This window comes from Coregonus clupeaformis, chromosome 27 (assembly GCF_020615455.1).
Source record: "Coregonus clupeaformis isolate EN_2021a chromosome 27, ASM2061545v1, whole genome shotgun sequence".
Classification (NCBI taxonomy): domain Eukaryota; kingdom Metazoa; phylum Chordata; class Actinopteri; order Salmoniformes; family Salmonidae; genus Coregonus; species Coregonus clupeaformis.
Genome location: NC_059218.1, coordinates 48,366,471 through 48,387,716, shown reverse-complemented (window position 1 = coordinate 48,387,716; position 21,246 = coordinate 48,366,471). Strand labels below are relative to the sequence as shown.

Below are 21,246 nucleotides of genomic sequence, written 5' to 3'. Positions count from 1 at the left end.
CTATTCTATAGGCTACCTGCTGCTGAAACATTCTCTCTCTCTCTCTCTCTCTCTCTCTCTCTCTCTCCTCAGTCAACGGCCCACTGCACTGGGCACACAGATGATCCACAGCACACACAGACGGGCTGAAGGGTACACCTAATTCTGATCAGGGCTGATATGTCGATTTTTAAGCGATTGATAATACATTTAAAAAGGAAAACCCAATAATACAATTCCATGACTTTTTTTCCAGGGATTTTCCATGACCTTAAGAACCCTCATTTAACAACCTGGAACAGCGCATCCTGCACATTCAGGCTGGCACATTCTCAATCTGCGCATTTTTTAAAAAACTCAAACAGTATACCGGCACGCATATACACCGGATTCACACAGACTAGTGTCAAATAAGCTTGCACAAAATTAGGAATTAGGATATGAGTGCACACGTGCCGCTGTGTGTGAATCCGGGCCGGTGATAGGCCACTTTGTTTTATAAAGGAGACGGTACGCAGTTCCCCAACAGCTCCAGACAGCTCCGGCCCAAGTCAAGCACTGACTACCCAAAATATAGCATTGTTCTACATCCCTTTGGCAAACTGAGAGTGCTGTAGATAGATAGATACTAAGTTGCCAAGGTGACACTGTGAGAGAGTTGCGTTGGCGCAGCAGGGTTCTGAACAGGTATATACAGACAGATGCATCACGTGTCACAGACAGCCGCAGTAATCAAGGTAATGATTATGCATGATTAAAAAAAGCAAGACATTAATTGATTGATTGTTGTTTCATTTCATTTGATATAAACCTTCACCCCAGCATTGCTTTCGTACCTTTTTGGTGTTCAGAATTATATTATGAGTGTCATTAATGATCAGTCGGTTCGTCTGTCTTGAAGACTCTACCATCTATATGGACTAATAATGAAGAACAAATTACACACAACATGTCTGGCTAACAGCGCTCACACAAAACCTCTGTCTCATCATACAACGGGGCATTTTTTCTTGAGTACAGTTTGTTTTATATAAGAAAAACCTTTGTCCTAATTCTATCAAACAGGAGGCAAGTTCTCTTGTTTACAAGTCTATTCTTTTTCTCGGGTACAGTTTTATTCAGGGGACAGTGAAGGGGTCGTGAAGGGGGCAGTAAAGGGGACAGTAAAGAGGACAGTGAAGGGGACAGTGAAGGGGACAGTAAAGGGAACAGTGAAGGGGACAGTAAAGGGGACAGTGAAGAGTAGTGAAGGGGTGGTGAAGGGGACAGTGAAGGGGACAGTAAAGGGGACAGTAAAGAGGACAGTGAAGGGGACAGTAAAGGGGACAGTGAAGGGGACAGTAAAGGGGACAGTAAAGGGGACAGTGAAGGGGACAGTAAAGGGGACAGTGAAGGGGACAGTAAAGGGGACAGTAAAGGGGACAGTGAAGGGGACAGTGAAGGGGACAGTAAAGGGGACAGTGAAGGGGACAGTGAAGGGAACAGTGAATGATATAGTGAAGGGGGCAGTGAAGGGGAAGTGAAGGGGACAGTGAAGGGAACAGTGAATGATATAGTGAAGGGGGCAGTGAAGGGGAAGTGAAGGGGACAGTGAAGGGGACAGTGAAGGGAACAGTGAATGATATAGTGAAGGGGGCAGTGAAGGGGAAGTGAAGGGGACAGTGAAGGGGTAGTGAAAGGGGACAGTGAACGGGACAGTGAAGGGGACAGTGAAGGGGGCGGTGAAGGGGAAGTGAAGGGGACAGTGAAGGGGTAGTGAAAGGGGACAGTGAACGGGACAGTGAAGGGGGCGGTGAAGGGGACAGTGAACGGGACAGTGAAGGGGTCAGTGAACGGGACAGATCATCTAAAGTATCATTCAGTCTGAAAGACATAAGGTGTAACCAGCACACATATTCATTTAAATAAAAAGCCAAATATGTTTAATTAACAAAAGCCTAGAAGCTGTGAAATGACTGGTGAAAGAAAAATAAAGCCTTTGTAACATCGCTGTAAATGAATTCCATAAAACAGTTCTACAACAGCATTACTGACAGTGTGAATGAAGGCGGAATATTTAGGCACCGTGTAAACATGAGGGTGTGTGTGTGTAGACAGGGAATGTGTGTGTTAGTGTGTGTGTGTGTGTTAGTGTGTGTGTGTGTGTTAGTGTGTGTGTGTGTGTGTGTGGAGACAGGGAGTGTGTGTGTGTGGGGGTATGAGGAAGTGTTTAGGCGTTTTAATAAGGAGTCTGATGTGGTGTCGGTGGATATGCAGATTTCTCAGGGGTTTATTTCACACAACATGTAAAATCGACAAATGGCTCCAGACAGCCAGTAGATGGCGTTGCCTTTAAAAATAAACGAAGGCCGGCATCAGAAACAAGGACGGTTAAAAAAATAAAATGAAAAGTGTAGAAGAAGTGAAGGGCGGAATGAAATGATAAAAAAAGAGAACAGAAAGGAGGGATGAGGGGAAAAAGGAGGAGGAGTATTTCCTCTCTGTGGACTGCCCAAGGGGTTTCCTTAGTGACGCAGCAGGGGCAGTGGAGAGAGAGAGAGAAGGAGAAATGGAAAGAGAGAGAGAAAGAGGGCGAGAGAGAAAAAGGGTGAAAGAGAAAGAGAGAGAGGGAAAGAGGGTGAGAGAGAGAGAGAGAGAGAGAGAGAGAGAGAGGGAGCAGCATAGCGCCCTCTGCAGTCTAAATAAAGTATAGAACGGTACGGAGAGAGATAAAGTGAATGAGAGAGGGAGAGAGATAGGGGACTAGAGAGATAAAGACAGAGAGCAAGAGGGGGCAGCAGATCAGAGCGCCCTCTACAGTCTAGATAAAGTACTCCTTCTTCTCCTCAGCATGTGTGTTGCCCTCTGCGTTGATGATAGCCGTATCAGCATCAGGCGCGTCGTCCGCTCCTTTGGCCTCGTTGGTCAGGTACGTTCCTATTGGACAACAGACAGGAAGAGAAGATATGAGGTACGTTCCTATTGGATAACAGACAACAACAATATGTTAAAAAAAACTCCAGTTGGACGGATGTTTTAGGCTATGAAATTAGTTTACTATGATCAAGTTCGATCCCCACGGTGAATTCTTTTTTCGCTACAAATCGAGATATTTAATTAAATACTGATCCATTTGACTACTACAATTGTCATCACACAGGACCACGTGCTGACACTGACCAATCACAGGACCACGTGCTGACACTGACCAGTCACAGGACCACGTGCTGACACTGACCAATCACAGGACCACGTGCTGACACTGACCAGTCACAGGACCACGTGCTGACACTGACCAATCACAGGACCACGTGCTGACACTGACCAATCACAGGACCACGTGCTGACACTGACCAATCACAGGACCACGTGCTGACACTGACCAATCACAGGACCACGTGCTGACAGAGACCAATCACATGACCACGTGCTGACACTGACCAATCACAGGACCACGTGCTGACACTGACCAATCACGGACCTGTCAGACTACGAGGACGCTCCATTAAACTCTCTCAGGCAGGATGAAAAAGACTACATCGACCATGATCCAAAAAGACTACATCGAACCATGATCCAAAAAGACTACATCGACCATGATCCAAAAAGACTACATCGAACCATGATCCTTTGCTAGTTATGTCCACTTTCAACATGATCCTTAGCGATTTTTTTGGTGCCCTTCAGCAACGTGGCGCTCTACAAATTCAAATACTTCCGGCTTCGGGTGTTTTCCATGGGAATACGTGGATGACGTCAGCACTATCACTATATACTGGTTTTAATGTCTATGTAAAATACCCCTTCATGGTCCTTCCAGACGAATATAGGAACAATTGTCCTGAAACACCTGTTTGCTGATGGTCAGAGCTAAATATTTTTTATGAGATATGCTTCGTAATGTAGATTCAAGGAAAGCTGGGAGTTGAATGGCCATGTGTGTTATTGTCAGGTGTGTTACTTTTATGCCCGGCCCTGCAGGTAGCCCTGGTTATTTTAATTGGGCTACAGACACTGGTTAGAGTTGGTCAGGTGTGTTATTGTCAGGTGTGTTACCTTAATACCTGATATCTGGTTATATATTTAATAGAGTTGGTCAGGTGTGTTATTGTCAGGTGACCTACCTTTTATACCTGATATCTGGTTATATATTTAATAGAGTTGGTCAGGTGTGTTATTGTCAGGTGACCTACCTTTATACCTGATATCTGGTTATATATTTAATAGAGTTGGTCAGGTGTGTTATTGTCAGGTGACCTACCTTTATACCTGATATCTGGTTATATATTTAATAGAATTGGTCAGGTGTGTTATTGTCAGGTGACCTACCTTTATACCTGATATCTGGTTATATATTTAATAGAGTTGGTCAGGTGTGTTATTGTCAGGTGACCTACCTTTATACCTGATATCTGGTTATATATTTAATAGAATTGGTCAGGTGTGTTATTGTCAGGTGACCTAACTTTATACCTGATATCTGGTTATATATTTAATAGAGTTGGTCAGGTGTGTTATTGTCAGGTGACCTACCTTTATACCTGATATCTGGTTATATATTTAATAGAGTTGGTCAGGTGTGTTATTGTCAGGTGACCTACCTTTATACCTGATATCTGGTTATATATTTAATAGAGTTGGTCAGATGTGTTATTGTCAGGTGACCTACCTTTATACCTGATATCTGGTTATATATTTAATAGAATTGGTCAGGTGTGTTATTGTCAGGTGACTTACCTTTATGCCTGATACCTGGTTATATATTTAATAGAATTGGTCAGGTGTGTTATTGTCAGGTGACCTACCTTTATACCTGATATCTGGTTATATATTTAATAGAATTGGTCAGGTGTGTTATTGTCAGGTGACCTACATTTATACCTGATATCTGGTTATATATTTAATAGAGTTGGTCAGGTGTGTTATTGTCAGGTGACCTACCTTTATACCTGATATCTGGTTATGTATTTAATAGAATTGGTCAGGTGTGTTATTGTCAGGTGACCTACCTTTATACCTGATATCTGGTTATATATTTAATAGAATTGGTCAGATGTGTTATTGTCAGGTGACCTACCTTTATACCTGATATCTGGTTATATATTTAATAGAATTGGTCAGGTGTGTTATTGTCAGGTGACCTACCTTTATACCTGATATCTGGTTATATATTTAATAGAGTTGGTCAGGTGTGTTATTGTCAGGTGACCTACCTTAATACCTGATATCTGGTTATATATTTAATAGAGTTGGTCAGATGTGTTATTGTCAGGTGTGTTATTGTCAGGTGACCTACCTTTATACCTGATATCTGGTTATATATTTAATAGAGTTGGTCAGGTGTGTTATTGTCAGGTGACCTACCTTTATACCTGATATCTGGTTATATATTTAATAGAGTTGGTCAGGTGTGTTATTGTCAGGTGACCTACCTTTATACCTGATATCTGGTTATATATTTAATAGAGTTGGTCAGGTGTGTTATTGTCAGGTGACCTACCTTTATACCTGATATCTGGTTATATATTTAATAGAGTTGGTCAGGTGTGTTATTGTCAGGTGTGTTATTGTCAGGTGTGTTATTGTCAGGTGTGTTATTGTCAGGTGACCTACCTTTATGCCCGGCTATGAACCTGATTATAAACAAACTGGATAGACAAAGAGAATTGGTCAGGTGTGTTACGATCAGTTTTCCTACCGTCAGGTGTGTTATCTTTAGGTGTTTAACAGGTGTGTTTTACAGGTGTGTCAGGTGTTTTACAGGTGCAGCGTGTACCAGGTACCTTTATGCCTGGCCAGGTAGCGGCCCAGAACGATGATTAGACACAGGGTGACGAAGACGACCACTGCCACCACTCCTCCAATCAGAGCGTGGTCTGGTCCATGCTGGCCCATGGCGTTGGGGTCTAGAGAGAGGAGGAGGAGGAGGAAGAGAGGAGAGAGGAGGGGGATGGAGGGTGGGAGGAGGAGGAAGAGAGGAGAGAGGAGGAGGAAGAGAGGAGGAGGAAGAGAGGAGAGAGGAGGGGGATGGAGGGTGGGAGGAGAGAGAGAGGGAGGGAGATGGAGGGAGGGAGATGGAGGGAGTAGAGAGAGAGGGAGATGGAGGGAGGAGAGAGAGAGGGAGGGAGATGGAGGGAGGAGAGAGAGAGGGAGGGAGATGGAGGGAGGAGATAGAGAGAGAGGGAGGGAGATGGAGGGAGGGAGATGGAGGGAGGAGAGAGAGAGAGAGAGAGGGGGGAGATGGAGGGAGGGAGATGGAGGGAGGAGAGAGAGAGGGAGGGAGATGGAGGAGAGAGTTGGGGAGGGAGATGGAGGGAGGGAGTTGGAGGGAGGAGAGAGAGAGGGAGGGGAGGAGGGGGATGGGAGAGGAGGGGAGGGAGATGGAGGGAGGGAGATGGAGGAAGGAGAGAGAGAGAGAGGGGAGGAGGGGGATGGGAGAGGAGGGGAGGGAGGGAGATGACAAAAGAAAGAGAGGGATAAGCATCAGTGAGCTGCTGTCATTTTCTCTCATTTTACATTTTAGTCATTTAACAGACGCTCTTATCCAGAGCCACTTTCAGTGCATTCACTGATACACTCTTAGAGTTCCTAAAGGGTTATTCGGCTGTCCCCATAGGAAAACCCTAATTGGTTACATGTAGAACCCTTTAGGTGCTCTACATGATATCCAGAAGGGTTCTACCTGGAACCAAAAGGGTTCTACCTGGAACCAAAAGGGTTCTTCAAAGGGTTCTCCTATGGGAACAGCCAAAAAAACATTTTTGGGTTCTAGATAGCACCTTTTTGTGTAGGTGAGAAAACCACATATCACAGTCATCGTAAGTAAATTTTTCCTCAATAAAGTAGCTATCAGCAAAGTCAGAGCTAGAAAGAAAAGTCAAATGTGAGTGTTATTGCAAGAAAGGCAAGGGTGTTCATTTTTTGCTTCAACAATCAGACGCTACAATATAAATAATGACAAGGTACTGTAGAGGCTGACACAACAAACACGCACACGCACACGCACACATACAGAGCTAAGACCTGCCACCCGGAGGGAGAAGGACATTCCTTCTGCCAAATGGACAAGAGCGTCTGCTAAAATGTAAAACAAAAAGAGAGTGAAAAAGAATGGAACGAGAAAGGCCACAGAAAGAGAGAGAGAGACCCCCCACAGAGACATGGAAGGACAGAAAGAGAGAGACGCCCCACAGAGACATGGAAGGACAGAAAGAGAGAGACTCCCCACAGAGACATGGAAGGACAGAAAGAGAGAGACCCCCCCACAGAGACATGGAAGGACAGAGAGAGAGACCCCCCACAGAGACAAGGAAGGACAGAAAGAGAGAGACCCCTCCACAGAGACATGGAAGGACAGAAAGAGAGAGACCCACCACAGAGACATGGAAGGACAGAAAGAGAGAGACCCCCCACAGAGACATGGAAGGACAGAGAGAGAGATACTCCCCACAGAGACATGGAAGGACAGAAAGAGAGAGACCCCCCACAGAGACATGGAAGGACAGAAAGAGAGAGACGCCCCACAGAGACATAGAAGGACAGAAAGAGGAGTAAAATCATTCAGATTATTCAGAGACTCCCCACAGAGACATGGAAGGACAGAAAGAGAGAGACCCCCCACAGAGACATGGAAGGACAGAAAGAGAGAGACCCCCCCACAGAGACATGGAAGGACAGAAAGAGGAGTAAAATCATTCAGATTATTCAGAGACTCCCCACAGAGACATGGAAGGACAGAAAGAGAGAGACCCCCCACAGAGACATGGAAGGACAGAAAGAGAGAGACGCCCCACAGAGACATGGAAGGACAGAAAGAGGAGTAAAATCATTCAGATTATTCAGAGACTCCCCACAGAGACATGGAAGGACAGAAAGAGAGAGACTCCCCACAGAGACATGGAAGGACAGAAAGAGAGAGACTCCCCACAGAGACATGGAAGGACAGAAAGAGAGAGACCCCCACAGAGACATGGAAGGACAGAAAGAGAGAGACCCCCCACAGAGACGTGGAAGGACAGTGCAGCTAAATAAAACACCACATGGAAACCAGGACATGGAAATGGAAATAAATGCATAAAACCCAGATCTGTTTTCTCATGAGGAAGTAGAAGGTTGCTTCCCAAATATGCACCCTATTCCCTTATATAGTGCACTACCTTTGACCACAGCCCTATTATAATATGACATTGACTGAAGCTATTATACATCTTCAAGATTTTTGTCTTTGGAGTAGAATTGAGCAGATGTACAAAGCGGATGACTTTGTCTGAAAAGGAAGCAGCTAAATGTGATTGAATCATGAATGAATGAAAAATAATTGACAAGAATGCTAAATGCTAAATGGATGACCATTGAAAAAATAATAGATAAGAATGCTAAATGCTAAATGAATGACCATTGAAAAATAATTGACAAGAATGCTAAATGAATGAATGAAAAATTATAGATAAGAATTCATTAGAAGCATGAACATCAAACATATCCAATATATAGAAGTCTGTTGAATCATAATCCTCCGATGTGAGCAGGAAATCAATATGATCCTTTGAGAAAAATGATATGCTGAACAAAAATATAAACGCAACATGCAAATATTTTTGGGGATTTTACTGAGTTACAGTTCATACGAAGAAATCAGTCAATTAATATAAATTCATTAGGCCCTAATCTATGGATTTCACATGACTGGGAATACAGATAAACTGTACATCTGTTGGTCAAAGATACCTTACAAAAAATGGGCCTCACAATGGGCCTTGGGACCTCGTCACGGTATCTCTGTGCATTCAAATTGCCATCGATAAAATGCAATTGTGTTCGTTGTCCGTAGCATATGCCTGCCCATACCATAATCCCACCGCCACCATGGGGCACTCTGTTCACAACGTTGATATCAGCAAACCGCTCGCCCACACAACGCCATACAATGTGGTCTGCGGTTGTGAGGCCAGTTGGACATGCCACACTGCCAAATTCTCTAAAACGACATTGGTAGAGACATTTTAATTAAATTATCTGGCAACAGCTCTGGTGGACATTCCTGCAGTCAGCATGCCAATTGCACACTCCCTAAAATCTTGAGACATCTGTGGCATTGTGTTTTGTGACAAAACTGCACATTTTAGAGTGGCCTTTTATTGTCCCCAGCACAAGGTGCACCTGTGTAATGGTCATGCTGTTTAATCAGCTTCTTGATATGCCACACCTGTCTGGTGGATGGATTATCTTGGCATAGGAGAAATGCTCACTAACAGAGGATGTAAACACATTTGTGGAAAACATTCAAGAGAAATAAGCTTTTTGTGCGTATGGAACCTTTTTATTTCAGCTCATGAAACTAAGACCAACACTGTTGCGTTTATATTTTTGTTCAGTGTACAATGTGAATAAAGAACACTGAATAAAGAACACTGAATAAAGAACACTGAATATAGAACACTGAATATAGAACACTGAATATAGAACACTGAATAAAGAACACTGAATATAGAACACTGAATAAAGAACACTGAATAAAGAACACTGAATAAAGAACACTGAATAAAGAACACTGAATATAGAACACTGAATATAGAACACTGAATATAGAACATATCCTCTATGGACCCTGTTAGGGGGCCAAATGGCATCCTATTTCCTATACTGTATAGTGCACTACTTTGGACCAGGGCCCACAATGCTCTGCAAAGTAGTGAACTATGTAGGGAATAGGATGCCATTTTGGAATACAGACCTAGATCATTCCCTATGCCCTATGACCTAGTTTCTGTCCTATGGCCCATTTTCTAAATCCTCACTGAATGGAATGAATACTGATTTATTCAGTTGAACTGGAGTAAAAACAGCATATATCATTGAATTGCACCGATGGCTGAAAAGGAAACAAACGTTTTTTTTTTTTGCACTGACACCAAACTACAGCAGACATATGTCTCTCTCTCTCTCTCGCACCCTCTCCCTCTAACCCCCCTCCCTCTCTCTCTCTCTCTCTCTGCTCTCTCTCTCTCTCTCTCTCTCTCTCTCTCTCTGTCTCTCTCTCTCTCTCTCTCTCTCTCTCTCTCTCTCTCGTCTCTCTCTCTCTCTCTGTCTCTCTCTCTCTCTCTCTCTCTCTCTCTCTGTCTCTCTCTCTCTCTCTCACTCTCTCTCTCTGTCTCTCTCTCTCTGTCTCTCTCTCTCTCTCTCTCTGTCTCTCTCTCTCTCTCTCTCTCTCTCTCTCTCTCTCTCTCTCTCTCTCTCTCTCTCTCTCTCTCTCTCTCTGTCTCTCTTTGTCTCTCTCTCTCTCTCTCTCTCTCTCTCTCCCTCTCTCCCTCTAACCCCCCCCCTCTCTCTCTCTCTCTCTCTCTCTCTCTCTCTCTCTCTCTCTCTCTCTCTCTCTCTCTCTCTCTCTCTACTCTCTCTCTCTCTCTCTCTCTCCCACTCTCTCTCTCTCTCTCTCTCTCTCTCTCTCCCCTTTTTTTTCGCCAGGTGTTGCCAATTCAACATTCCTCAGCTGTCCGCTCTACTGATCAAGCCAGACCGCAACAGAGTGACCACAGGCTGTGTGTGGTCAAGTGTGACAGCCAGGTGGAGAGTTATGGAGTGATACAAAGCCTGCTGCTCACCTATTTAGAGAGAGAGATGGGGATATAGACAGAGAGAGAGAGAGAGAAAGATGAAGGGAGGCGGTACAGGGAAAGTGATTATTTTATTCAGTTGAACTGGACTAAAAATAGCATATATCATTGAATAGCATCGAGGGCTAAAAAGGAAACAAACTTCATTAAAACATTTTTTTTTTTTTTTTACTGACAGCAAACTACAGCAGACAAATGACTTAACTCACTCTATCATCATCAGAACAGGAACATTTTACATCTGGATAGAAATTCAAAAGGAAATGTCCTGTGTGCTACCTATATCCCCCCACTAGAATCCCCATACTTTAATGAAGACAGCTTCTCCATCCTAGAGGGGGAGATCAATAATTTACAGGCCCAGGGACATGTACTAGTCTGTGGCGATCTAAATGCCAGAACTGGACAAGAACCTGTTACCTTCAGCACACAGGGGGACGAGATACAAACAGAACAGTTATGCCCTCCGTAAGGCAATCAAACAGGCAAAACGTCAGTATAGAGACAAAGTGGAGCCGCAATTCAACGGCTCAGACACGAGACGTATGTGGCAGGGACTCCAGACAATCACGGATTACAAAGGGAAAACAAGCACCGACGTCTTGCTCCCAGACAAGCTAAACACCTTCTTTCGCCCGCTTTGAGGATAACACAGTGCCACCAACGCGGGACGCTCCCGAGGACTGTGGCTCTCCTTCTCCGTAGCCGACGTTTAAGCAAGTTAACCCTCGCAAGGCTGCAGGCCCAGACGTCACCCTAGCCGCGTCCTCAGAGCATGCGCAGACCAGCTGGCTGGTGTGTTTACGGACATATTCAATCTCTCGCTAATCACAGTCTGCTGTCCCCACTTGCTTCAAGATGGCCACCATTGTTCCTGTACCCAAGAAAGCAAAGCTAACTGAACTAAATGACTATCGCCACGTAGCACTCACGTCTGTCATCATGAAGTGCTTTGAGAGACTAGTCAAGGATCATATCACCTCTACCTTACCAGCCAACCTAGACCAACTTCAATTTGCTTACCGCCCCAATAGATCCACAGACGATGCAATCGCCATCACTCTGCACACTGCCCTATCCCATCTGGACAAGAGGAATACCTATGTAAGAATGCTGTTCATTGACTATAGCTCAGCATTCAACACCATAGTACCCTCCAAGCTCATCATTAAGCTTGAGGCCCTGGGTCTGAACCCCGCCCTGTGCAACTGGGTCCTGGACTTCCTGACGGGCTGCCCCCAGGTGGTGAATGTAGGAAACAACACATCCGCCACGCTGATCCTCAACACGGGGGCCCCTCAGGGGTGCGTGCTCAGTCCCTTCCTGTACTCCCTGTTCACTCATGACTGCATGGCCAGGCACGACTCCAACACCATCATTAAGTTTGCTGATGACACAACAGTGGTTGGCCTCATCACCGACAATAACGAGACAGCCTATAGGGAGGTGCCAGGACAACAACCTCTCCCTCAACGTGATCAAGTCAAAGGAGATGATTGTGGACTACAGGAAAAAGAAGAGGACTGAGCACGCCCCCATTCTCATCGACGGGGCTGTAGTGGAACAGGTTGAGAGCTTCAAGTTCCTTGGTGTCCACATCACCAACAAACTAACATGGTCCAAGCACACCAAGACAGTCGTGAAGAGGGCACGACAAAACCTATCCCCCCTAAGGAGACTGAAAAGATTTGGCATGGGTCCTCGGATCCTCAAAAGGTTCTACAGCTGCACCATCGAGAGCATCCTGACTGCTTGCATCACTGCCTGGTATGGCAACTGCTCTGCTTCTGACCGCAAGGCACTACAGAGGGTAGTGCGTACGGCTCAGTACATCACTGGGGCCAAGCTTCCTGCCATCAAGAACCTCTATTACAGGCAGTGTCAGAGGAAGGCCCTAAAAATTGTCAAAGACTCCAGCCACCCTAGTCATAGACTGTTCTCTTTGCTACCACACGGCAAGCGGTACCGGAGCGCCAAGTCTAGGTCCAAGAGGCTTCAAAACAGCTTCTACCCTCAAGCCATAAGACTCCTGAACATCTAATGAAATGGCTACCCAGACTATTTGCATTGTCCCCCCACCCCCTCTTTTACGCTGCTGCTACTCTCTGTTGTGCCCCCGCACATTGACTCGGTACCGGTACCCCCTGTATATAGCCTCGCTATTGTTATTTTTACTGCTGCTCTTTAATTATTTGTTACTTTTATTTCGTATTATTTTATCTTGTATTTTTGTGTGAATTATTTTGGTATTCTTTCTTAAAATTGCATTTTTGGTTAAAGGCTTGTAAGTAAGCATTTCACTGTAAGGTCTACGCCTGTTGTATTCGGCGCATATGACAAATAAGATGTCATTTCATTTGATCCTCAACAAGGGTGCGTGCTCAGCCCCCTCCTGTACTCCCTGTTCACCCATGACTGTGTGGCCAAGCATGCCTCCAACTCAATCATCAAGTTTGCAGACGACACAACAGTAGTAGGCTTCATTACCAACAATGACGAGACAGCCTACAGGGAGGAGGTGAGGGCTCTGGGAGTGTGGTGCCAGGAAAATAACCTCTCCCTCAACATCAACAAAATGAAGGAGCTGATCGTGGACTTCAGCAGAGGTTGCACCCCCCTATCCACATCGACGGGACCACAGAGGAGCAGGTGGAAAGCTTCAAGTTCCTTGGCGTACACATCACCGACAAACTGAAATGGTCCACCCACGCAGACAGTGTGGTGAAGAAGGCGCAACAGAGCCTCTTCAACCTCAGGAGGCTGAAGAAATTTGGCTTGGCACCTAAAATCCTCACAAACTTTTACAGATGCACAATTGAAAGCTTCCTGTCGGGCTGTATCACCGCCTGGTATGGCAACCGCACCGCCCGCAACTGCAGGGCTCTCCAGAGGGTGGTGTGGTCTCCCCAACACATCACTGGGGGCACACTGCCTGCCCTCCATGGGCATGATTCACAAAACACTACTTACGAAAAAACATAAGAAGTTTCTTAAGGAAAATAAAAAAAAATAAGAAGGTCAGAAGATAGTTTGTAAGTGGAATTCCTCAAAATGATCTTAGGAATTCATAGTTTTCTTAGGAACTTTGTAAATATCTTATGTGTCATTGACAATAAATATGTGACAGGACAGATAGGATTTGGCTATAATAAAGTGTTGATTTTTCAAGATTTATACACAAAAACAAACGTTATTTTTCACACATTATAGCCATCAGCTATATCAAAAACAAAAATTGATAACCAAGGAAAGCGCAATAAAAACTTCAGCAAACAATAGCTTGAAGTGCTCTGCTCTTGTCCTTCTAGACCTGTCTGCTGCCTTTGATACTGTGAACCATCAGATCCTCCTCTCCACCCTCTCCGAGCTGGGCATCTCCGGCGCGGCTCACTCTTGGATTGCGTCCTACCTGACCGGTCGCTCCTACCAAGTGGCGTGGCGAGAATCTGTCTCCGCACCACGTGCTCTCACCACTGGTGTCCCCCAGGGCTCAGTCCTAGGCCCTCTCCTATTCTCGCTATACACCAAGTCACTTGGCTCTGTCATATCCTCGCATGGCCTCTCCTATCATTGCTACGCAGACGACACACAACTAATCTTCTCCTTTCCCCCTTCTGATAACCAGGTGGCGAATCGCATCTCTGCATGTCTGGCAGACATATCAGTATGGATGATGGATCACCACCTCAAGCTGAACCTTGGCAAGACGGAGCTGCTCTTCCTCCCGGGGAAGGACTGCCTGTTCCATGATCTCGCCATCACGGTTGACAACTCCGTTGTGTCCTCCTCCCAGAGTGCGAAGAGCCTTGGCGTGACCCTGGACAACACCCTGTCGTTCTCCGCTAACATCAAGGCGGTGACCCGATCCTGTAGGTTCATGCTCTACAACATTCGGAGAGTACGACCCTGCCTTACACAGGAAGCGGCACAGGTCCTAATCCAGGCACTTGTCATCTCCCGTCTGGATTACTGCAACTCGCTGTTGTTATGCCTGTGCCATTAAACCCCTACAACTCATCCAGAATGCCGCAGCCCGTCTGGTGTTCAACCTTCCCAAGTTCTCTCACGTCACCCCGCTCCTCCGCACACTCCACTGGCTTCCAGTTGAAGCTCGCATCTGCTACAAGACCATGGTGCTTGCCTACGGAGCTGTGAGGGGAACGGCACCTCCGTACCTTCAGGCTCTGATCAGTCCCTACACCCAAACGAGGGCATTGCGTTCATCCACCTCTGGCCTGCTGGCCCCCCTACCTCGGCGGAAGCACAGTTCCAGCTCAGCCCAGTCAAAACTGTTCGCTGCTCTGGCACCCCAATGGTGGAACAAGCTCCCTCACGACGCCAGGACAGCGGAGTCACTCACCACCTTCCAGAGACACTTGAAACCCCACCTCTTTAAGGAATACCTGGGATAGGATAAAGTAATCCTTCTACCCCCCCTTACCCCACCCCCCCCAAAAAATAAAAAAAATAAAAAAACATATTGTAAAGTGGTTATCCCACTGGCTATAAGGTGAATGCACCAATTTGTAAGTTGCTCTGGATAAGAGTGTTTGCTAAATGACGTAAATGTAAATGTAAGTGATGGTGGAGGAAATGGCAGCCAGGAGTAATGGAGGAGGAAATGGCAGCCAGGAGTGATGGTGGAGGAAATGGCAGCCAGGAGTGATGGAGGAGGAAATGGCAGCCAGGAAAAGGTTGCTGTTGGGGTCTATAACTGCAGGGACCAAAAAGAGAGGATGGGCGAGAGTGGCCGAGTCGGTCTCTGCCGTCGGGGGTGCCACACAACAAAGCGGTCCGACATCAAGTCGGGGGGGTGTATTAACCATTCATGTGGACCAGCTGGAGGAGAAGGTGTTGTCCATGATAGGAGAGACAGTGGTAGAGGAACTGCGCGACCGGTAAGTTAAGTTAGATAGCTAGCTAGCTAACGCGTAATGACATTAGCCAACATAGCTAACGACATTAACGTTAGCTAAGTTAGCCAAGTTCTTCTTTGCAAATTGACGAGCTAACGCTAGCTATTTAACACTTATAGAATATTGTAATATATTGTTAATTGCTAGCTAGCTAGATATTTAAATGTCCGGTAGCCAACTGTGAATTAAAATAAGGCTGTAACGAAATGTGGAAAAAGTCAAAGGGTCTGAACACACTGTACCTCTTACGTCGCAGGATGGGTCTCTCTCTCTCTCTCTCTCTCTCTCTCTCTCTCTCTCTCTCTTTCTGTCTTTCTTTCTCTCTCTCTCTCTCTCTCTCTCTCTCTCTCTCTCTCTCTCTCTCTCTCTCTCTCTCTCTCTCTCACCTTCTCCCTCTAACTCTCTCTCTCTCTCTCTCTCTCTCTCTCTCTCTCTCTCTCTCTCTCTCTCTCTCTCTCTCTCTCTCTCTCTCTCTCTAACCTTCTCCCTCTAACTCTCTCTCTCGCTCTCCCACTCTCTCTCTGTCATCTCTCTCTTCTCTCTCTCTCTTTCACTTTCTGTCTTCTCTCTTTCTCTCTCTCTGTCCCACCCTCTCTCACTCTCTCTGTCCTCTCTCTGTCCTCTCTCTGTCCTCTGTCTCTCACTCTCTCTGTCCTCTCTCTGTCCTCTCTCTCTCACTCTCTCTGTCCTCTCTCTGTCCTCTCTCTGTCCTCTCTTTGTCCTCTCTTTGTCCTCTCTCTTTCTCCAACTCTCTTGCTCTGTCCTCTCGATTTAATTTAATTCAAAGGGGCTTTATTGGCATGGGAAACATATGTTTTAAAATTAATTTATTCAACTAATAAACAGTAAACCTTTGCACTCACAAAGGTTTCAAAAAGATATACAGTGCATTTCAAATCTTACATGATCAGTGTTTTTAACAATGAGCAAAAAGTTGTAGTACGAATAGTAGGGGAAGATAAATAAACAGATAATATTGGTGGTGGTATTTACAATGTTGTTTGTGCTCCACTGGTTGCCCTTTTCGTATGGCAACATGTCACAAATATTGCTGCTGTGATGGCACACTGTGGTATTTCACCTAATAGATGTGTTAGTTTATCAATTTATTCAAATTCTTTGTGGGTCTGTGTAATCTGAGGGAAATATGTGTCTCTAATATGGTCATGCATTTGGCAGGAGGTTAGGAAGTGCAGCTCAGTTTCCACCTCATTTTGTGGGCAGTGGGTGTAACAGTGTTGCTGCCGTCCCTCTCCTCGCCCCTACCTGGGCTTGAACCAGGGACCCTCTGCACACATCGACAACAGTCACCCTCGAAGCACCGTTACCCATCGCTCCACAAAAGCCGCGGCCCTCGCAGAGCAAAGGGAAACAACTACTTCAAGGTCTCAGAGCGAGTGACGTCACCGATTGAAACGCTACTAGTGCGCACCGCTAACTAGCTAGCCATTTCACACTGGTTACATGGGCACATAGCCTGTCTTCTGGTACAGCATTTTAACTCCTATGTGGTTATATATATATATATATATCAATATGGGGACAGATTGGAGTGGCAGCTAGTCTTAAACCTTAAATGGTTGAAAAATTGACCATGTCCTTAAGGCGCTTGTCAAACTCATTCCCACGGAGAGCCGAGTGTCTGCGGGTTTTCACTCCTCCCTTGTACCTGATTGAGGAAATAAGGTCACTGAGTAGTCAGGAACTCCCCTCACCTGGTTGTCTATGTCTTCATTAAAAGGAGAAACCAAAAACCAGCAGACACTAGGCCCTCCATGGAATGAGTTTGACACCCTTGCTTTAAGGCCTCTAGTAGTGATGGGGAAGCTTCCTGAAGCATTGAGGTTTTTCCAGCCAATTGTGTTAAAAATAGGTTCATTACTCGAGGCTTTGATCGACACAGTGAACACTAGTGGCACCTGCTGGTGAAAAGCATTTAGAGCAGCCAAATGATTATAGATGACGTCCCACACCCCATAGCGCGTGCACAGCGTAGCCTTTTTGTCTCCTACCAAACCAAAACCAAACCAATCAGGTGGTTGTTCGATAAACAAAAACGACGCTTCAGACGTCATTGATCACTTGCTTCTGATAAAGTGATACAGGCATCGGCCTGCACTGCGTCCAAGAACACTGCTTAGCGATTTCGATCCATACCTCGGAGCTCCAATGTCACATCCCTGTAGAAGTGCAAGTCATATAAAACACCAAAATGTTCAATAAAATGCTGCAATGTGTAAACACTTTACCTAGCAGCCAACCTTGCTTGCACCAATCCCTTGTCATTATAGTAAAATACGGTGAAATACAAACTCCTCCCCGCTCAATTGAATTTCATCGATGCATTCATTCATTCTGATTATGGTAGCGTTTACTTTTTGCAGTATGATACAGTACATTTTACTGCATTGTACTGTGTGTCATTACACAGTCCTTGATTTAATACCGTATTTATAGGCTATTGACCTCAGAGACTTGTGTCTGTCGGCTGAAGAAGAAGAAGAAAATTAGAGCTAATTTCTCAGGCCTCTGTGAGATTGATATGAATAATACAAGCTATTTCATTATCCCTCCCTCTGTCTTCTGCCTGTCTGCAGCTCAGTTACAATGTGTTTCCTCCCTCTTCAGATTTCTCTTCCTGTCTTTATCACTATTTACCACATTTCTATTTTAATCTCTGTCTTTTCCCCTGTCTCTCTCTCTCTCTCTCATCACATACACCAGGAAATAGAGAGAGAGAGAGAGAGACAGACACACACACACACAGACAGACAGACAGACAGACAGAGAAAGAGAGAGCGAGACCGAGCGAGAGACAGAGAAGAGACAGAGAGAGAGAGAGAGAGAGAGAGAGAGAGAGAGAGAGAGAGAGAGAGAGAGAGAGAGAGAGAGAGAGAGAGAGAGAGAGAGAGAGAGAGAGAGAGAGAGAGAGAGAGAGAGAGAGAGAGAGAGGGTTAGAGAGAGAAGGAGTGAGAGAGAGAGAAAGGGTGATACATTTTTCAGTCTCTAGCAGAACACATTATCTTTTAATAAGGCCACAGCCATTCTGGTGTGCGTGATTTAATATCGGAGCGCGGCAGAGCAAAGTCCTCTTTTAATATTTATAATCCGTCTCTCCTCTTCGAGCCATGTCCTCATGAGTTAGGCTCCTTTAAATTAAAGAGGTTTAGGGTGGGTCCATGCCAAGGCCTACACTGAACTAGAAGTGTTTCTGTAAACCCTCAATGACCCTAACACCTTAATAACACCTCCCCACTCAGAATAGCCCAGGTGTTTCAGATAGTATCAAAATATGAACATAGAGCTCAGTACATCACAACTCTTGGTTAATTTCAGGGAAGTTGTGTTGGCAAGTGAGGGCAACCTGAAGATAATTTCAAGTACAAACCCTTCTGAATTGATTGACAGCCACTGGATTTCACAGTTTACAACAGTATTGAGGTTAAAATAAGAAATACAAGTATTGTTAGTGACTGATTAGTTCTTATAGAGATGTGCAATCACGGAAAGATTATGTTTTTAAGTGTGTGTTTAAGAGTGTGTGGGTGTGTATGTGATGATAGTATTAAATGAGTTATCAGTTCCAGAGAACAGCTCAATAAAAACTCAACTGGAGGAGGCAGATGCCATGGGAGACCCATATCCCTCTTGGGGACACACAAACACTCCGACACACTCCGACACACTCCGACACACACACACACACACACACACACACACAAACACACACACACACACACACACACACCAGTGTCTTGGATCATAGAACATGTTCTTCAGTGTCTTGGATCATAGAACATGTTCTTCAGTGTCTTGGATCATAGAACATGTTCTTCAGTGTCTTGGATCATAGAACATGTTCTTCAGTGTCTTGGATCATAGAACATGTTCCTCATTTTCTTGGATCATAGAACATGTTCTTCAGTGTCTTGGATCATATAACATGTTCCTCCGTGTCTTGGATCAACAGAACATGTTCCTCCGTGTCTTGGATCAACAGAACATGTTCCTCCGTGTCTTGGATCAACTCACCAATGGGTCTTTATTACAGCTCCCCATCCTTCTGTGGTATGGGGTTGATCTGGGTGGTGTGTGTGCGGCAGTCCGTGGTATGAGGTTGATCTGGGTGGTGTGTCTGCGGCAGTCCGTGGTATGGGGTTGATCTGGGTGGTGTGTGTGCGGCAGTCCGTGGTATGAGGTTGATCTGGGTGGTGTGTCTGCGGCAGTCCGTGGTATGAGGTTGATCTGGGTGGTGTGTGTGCGGCAGTCCGTGGTATGAGGTTGATCTGGGTGGTGTGTGTGCGGCAGTCCGTGGTATGAGGTTGATCTGGGTGGTGTGTGTGCGGCAGTCCGTGGTATGGGGTTGATCTGGGTGGTGTGTCTGCGGCAGTCCGTGGTATGGGGTTGATCTGGGTGGTGTGTGTGCGGCAGTCCGTGGTATGGGGTTGATCTGGGTGGTGTGTGTGCGGCTGTCCGTGGTATGAGGTTGATCTGGGTGGTGTGTGTGCGGCTGTCTGTGTGGCTAAGGTTGCATGGGAAATCTGCAATTTGCATTTCTAATACTGCAAGGCTGCCAAAATACAAGACTCTAAGGAGAGGCACGTGGGCACGCACACACACACACACACACACACACACACACACACACACACACACACACACACACACACACACACACACACACACACACACACACTGTACACAGAGGCATACACACTGGAATAGCAGTTATGCACACAATCACAAACAATCTACAGTATCTCTCTCTGTCCCGCATTGAGGGACCAGTTCTAGGTCAGAGTCTTTTAATTAGGTTACTACTAATTATTTAATACCATTTTATTGTTTAATATAAACTAAACTAATGATTGATTGATTTAATATCAACAGATTTGTCTGCAGGGACATAGATTCATTATTTAATCTAAAGAACATGACAGGAAGAAACAGCAGACAGTGGGTTTGTCAACACGAGCTACAGAGGAACATGGATAATGACATATCATAAGGAAAACAGATCTAATCAAGTCATTATAGGTGTGTGTGTGTGTGTGTGTGTGTGATGCAGTCATGCTATCTCACAGACCAAGTTCACCTTGACCTTTACGTGGAGCTAAACTGATACATTTCTTCTAAATCAACATAACTAACCAATATCGAGCTGAACTACTGACCTTTCGAGCTGAACATACTGTCCTTTCGAGCTGAACTACTGACCTTTCCTAAGAACCACCGACGTTCTGGGCTGTTCAGCTCGCAACAGTAAAACCACACATCCCCTTCAATGACTACGGCTGGTCTGTAACTTGTATTTCTATGAGCCTGAATTGTTTCTAGAAGTTAGCGGCATTTATGCACTGATCTAGGATCAGGTTACCCTCCCCAATGCTAACTAAGGCCCGAGGGGTATCCGCTGAAGCATGTTTGAGGTGTTAGCCAGGTGACTTTTGGTCAACTCTTGAGTTCAAATTGGGATAACCAGTTATATGAATGTGGCTCAACTTTTAGCCCGGTAAATTCCTTTGGCAACGAATCGTTCAGACCTAACATGCTGCGGGGCAGGCTAACTCAGGGCTAACTCAGGGCTAACTCAGGGCTACCTCAGGGCTAACTCAGGGCTACCTCAGGGCTACCTCAGGGCTGACTCAGGGCTACCTTAGGGCTGACTCAGGGCTAACTCAGGGCTACCTCAGGGCTGACTCAGGGCTAACTCAGGGCTACCTCAGGGCTACCTCAGGGCTGACTCAGGGCTAACTCAG

General features: G+C 45.5%; 1 protein-coding gene across 2 annotated transcripts in view; it reads right to left on the bottom strand.

Annotated features, from left to right (window-relative positions):
* Window positions 1–2,232: 2,232 nt before the first annotated feature.
* The window catches only part of LOC121542039 (cell adhesion molecule 2), a 659,771-nt gene continuing 640,757 nt past the window's right edge, over window positions 2,233–21,246 (bottom strand). For both annotated transcript variants that reach the window (XM_041851466.1, XM_041851467.1), the window contains 2 exons: window positions 5,742–5,864; window positions 2,233–2,895 (listed from right to left, as the gene is read on the bottom strand). In XM_041851466.1, coding sequence (XP_041707400.1) covers window positions 2,780–2,895; window positions 5,742–5,864 — 239 coding nt within the window. In that variant the 3' untranslated portion in view covers window positions 2,233–2,779. The remainder of the gene's footprint in view (window positions 2,896–5,741; window positions 5,865–21,246) is intronic.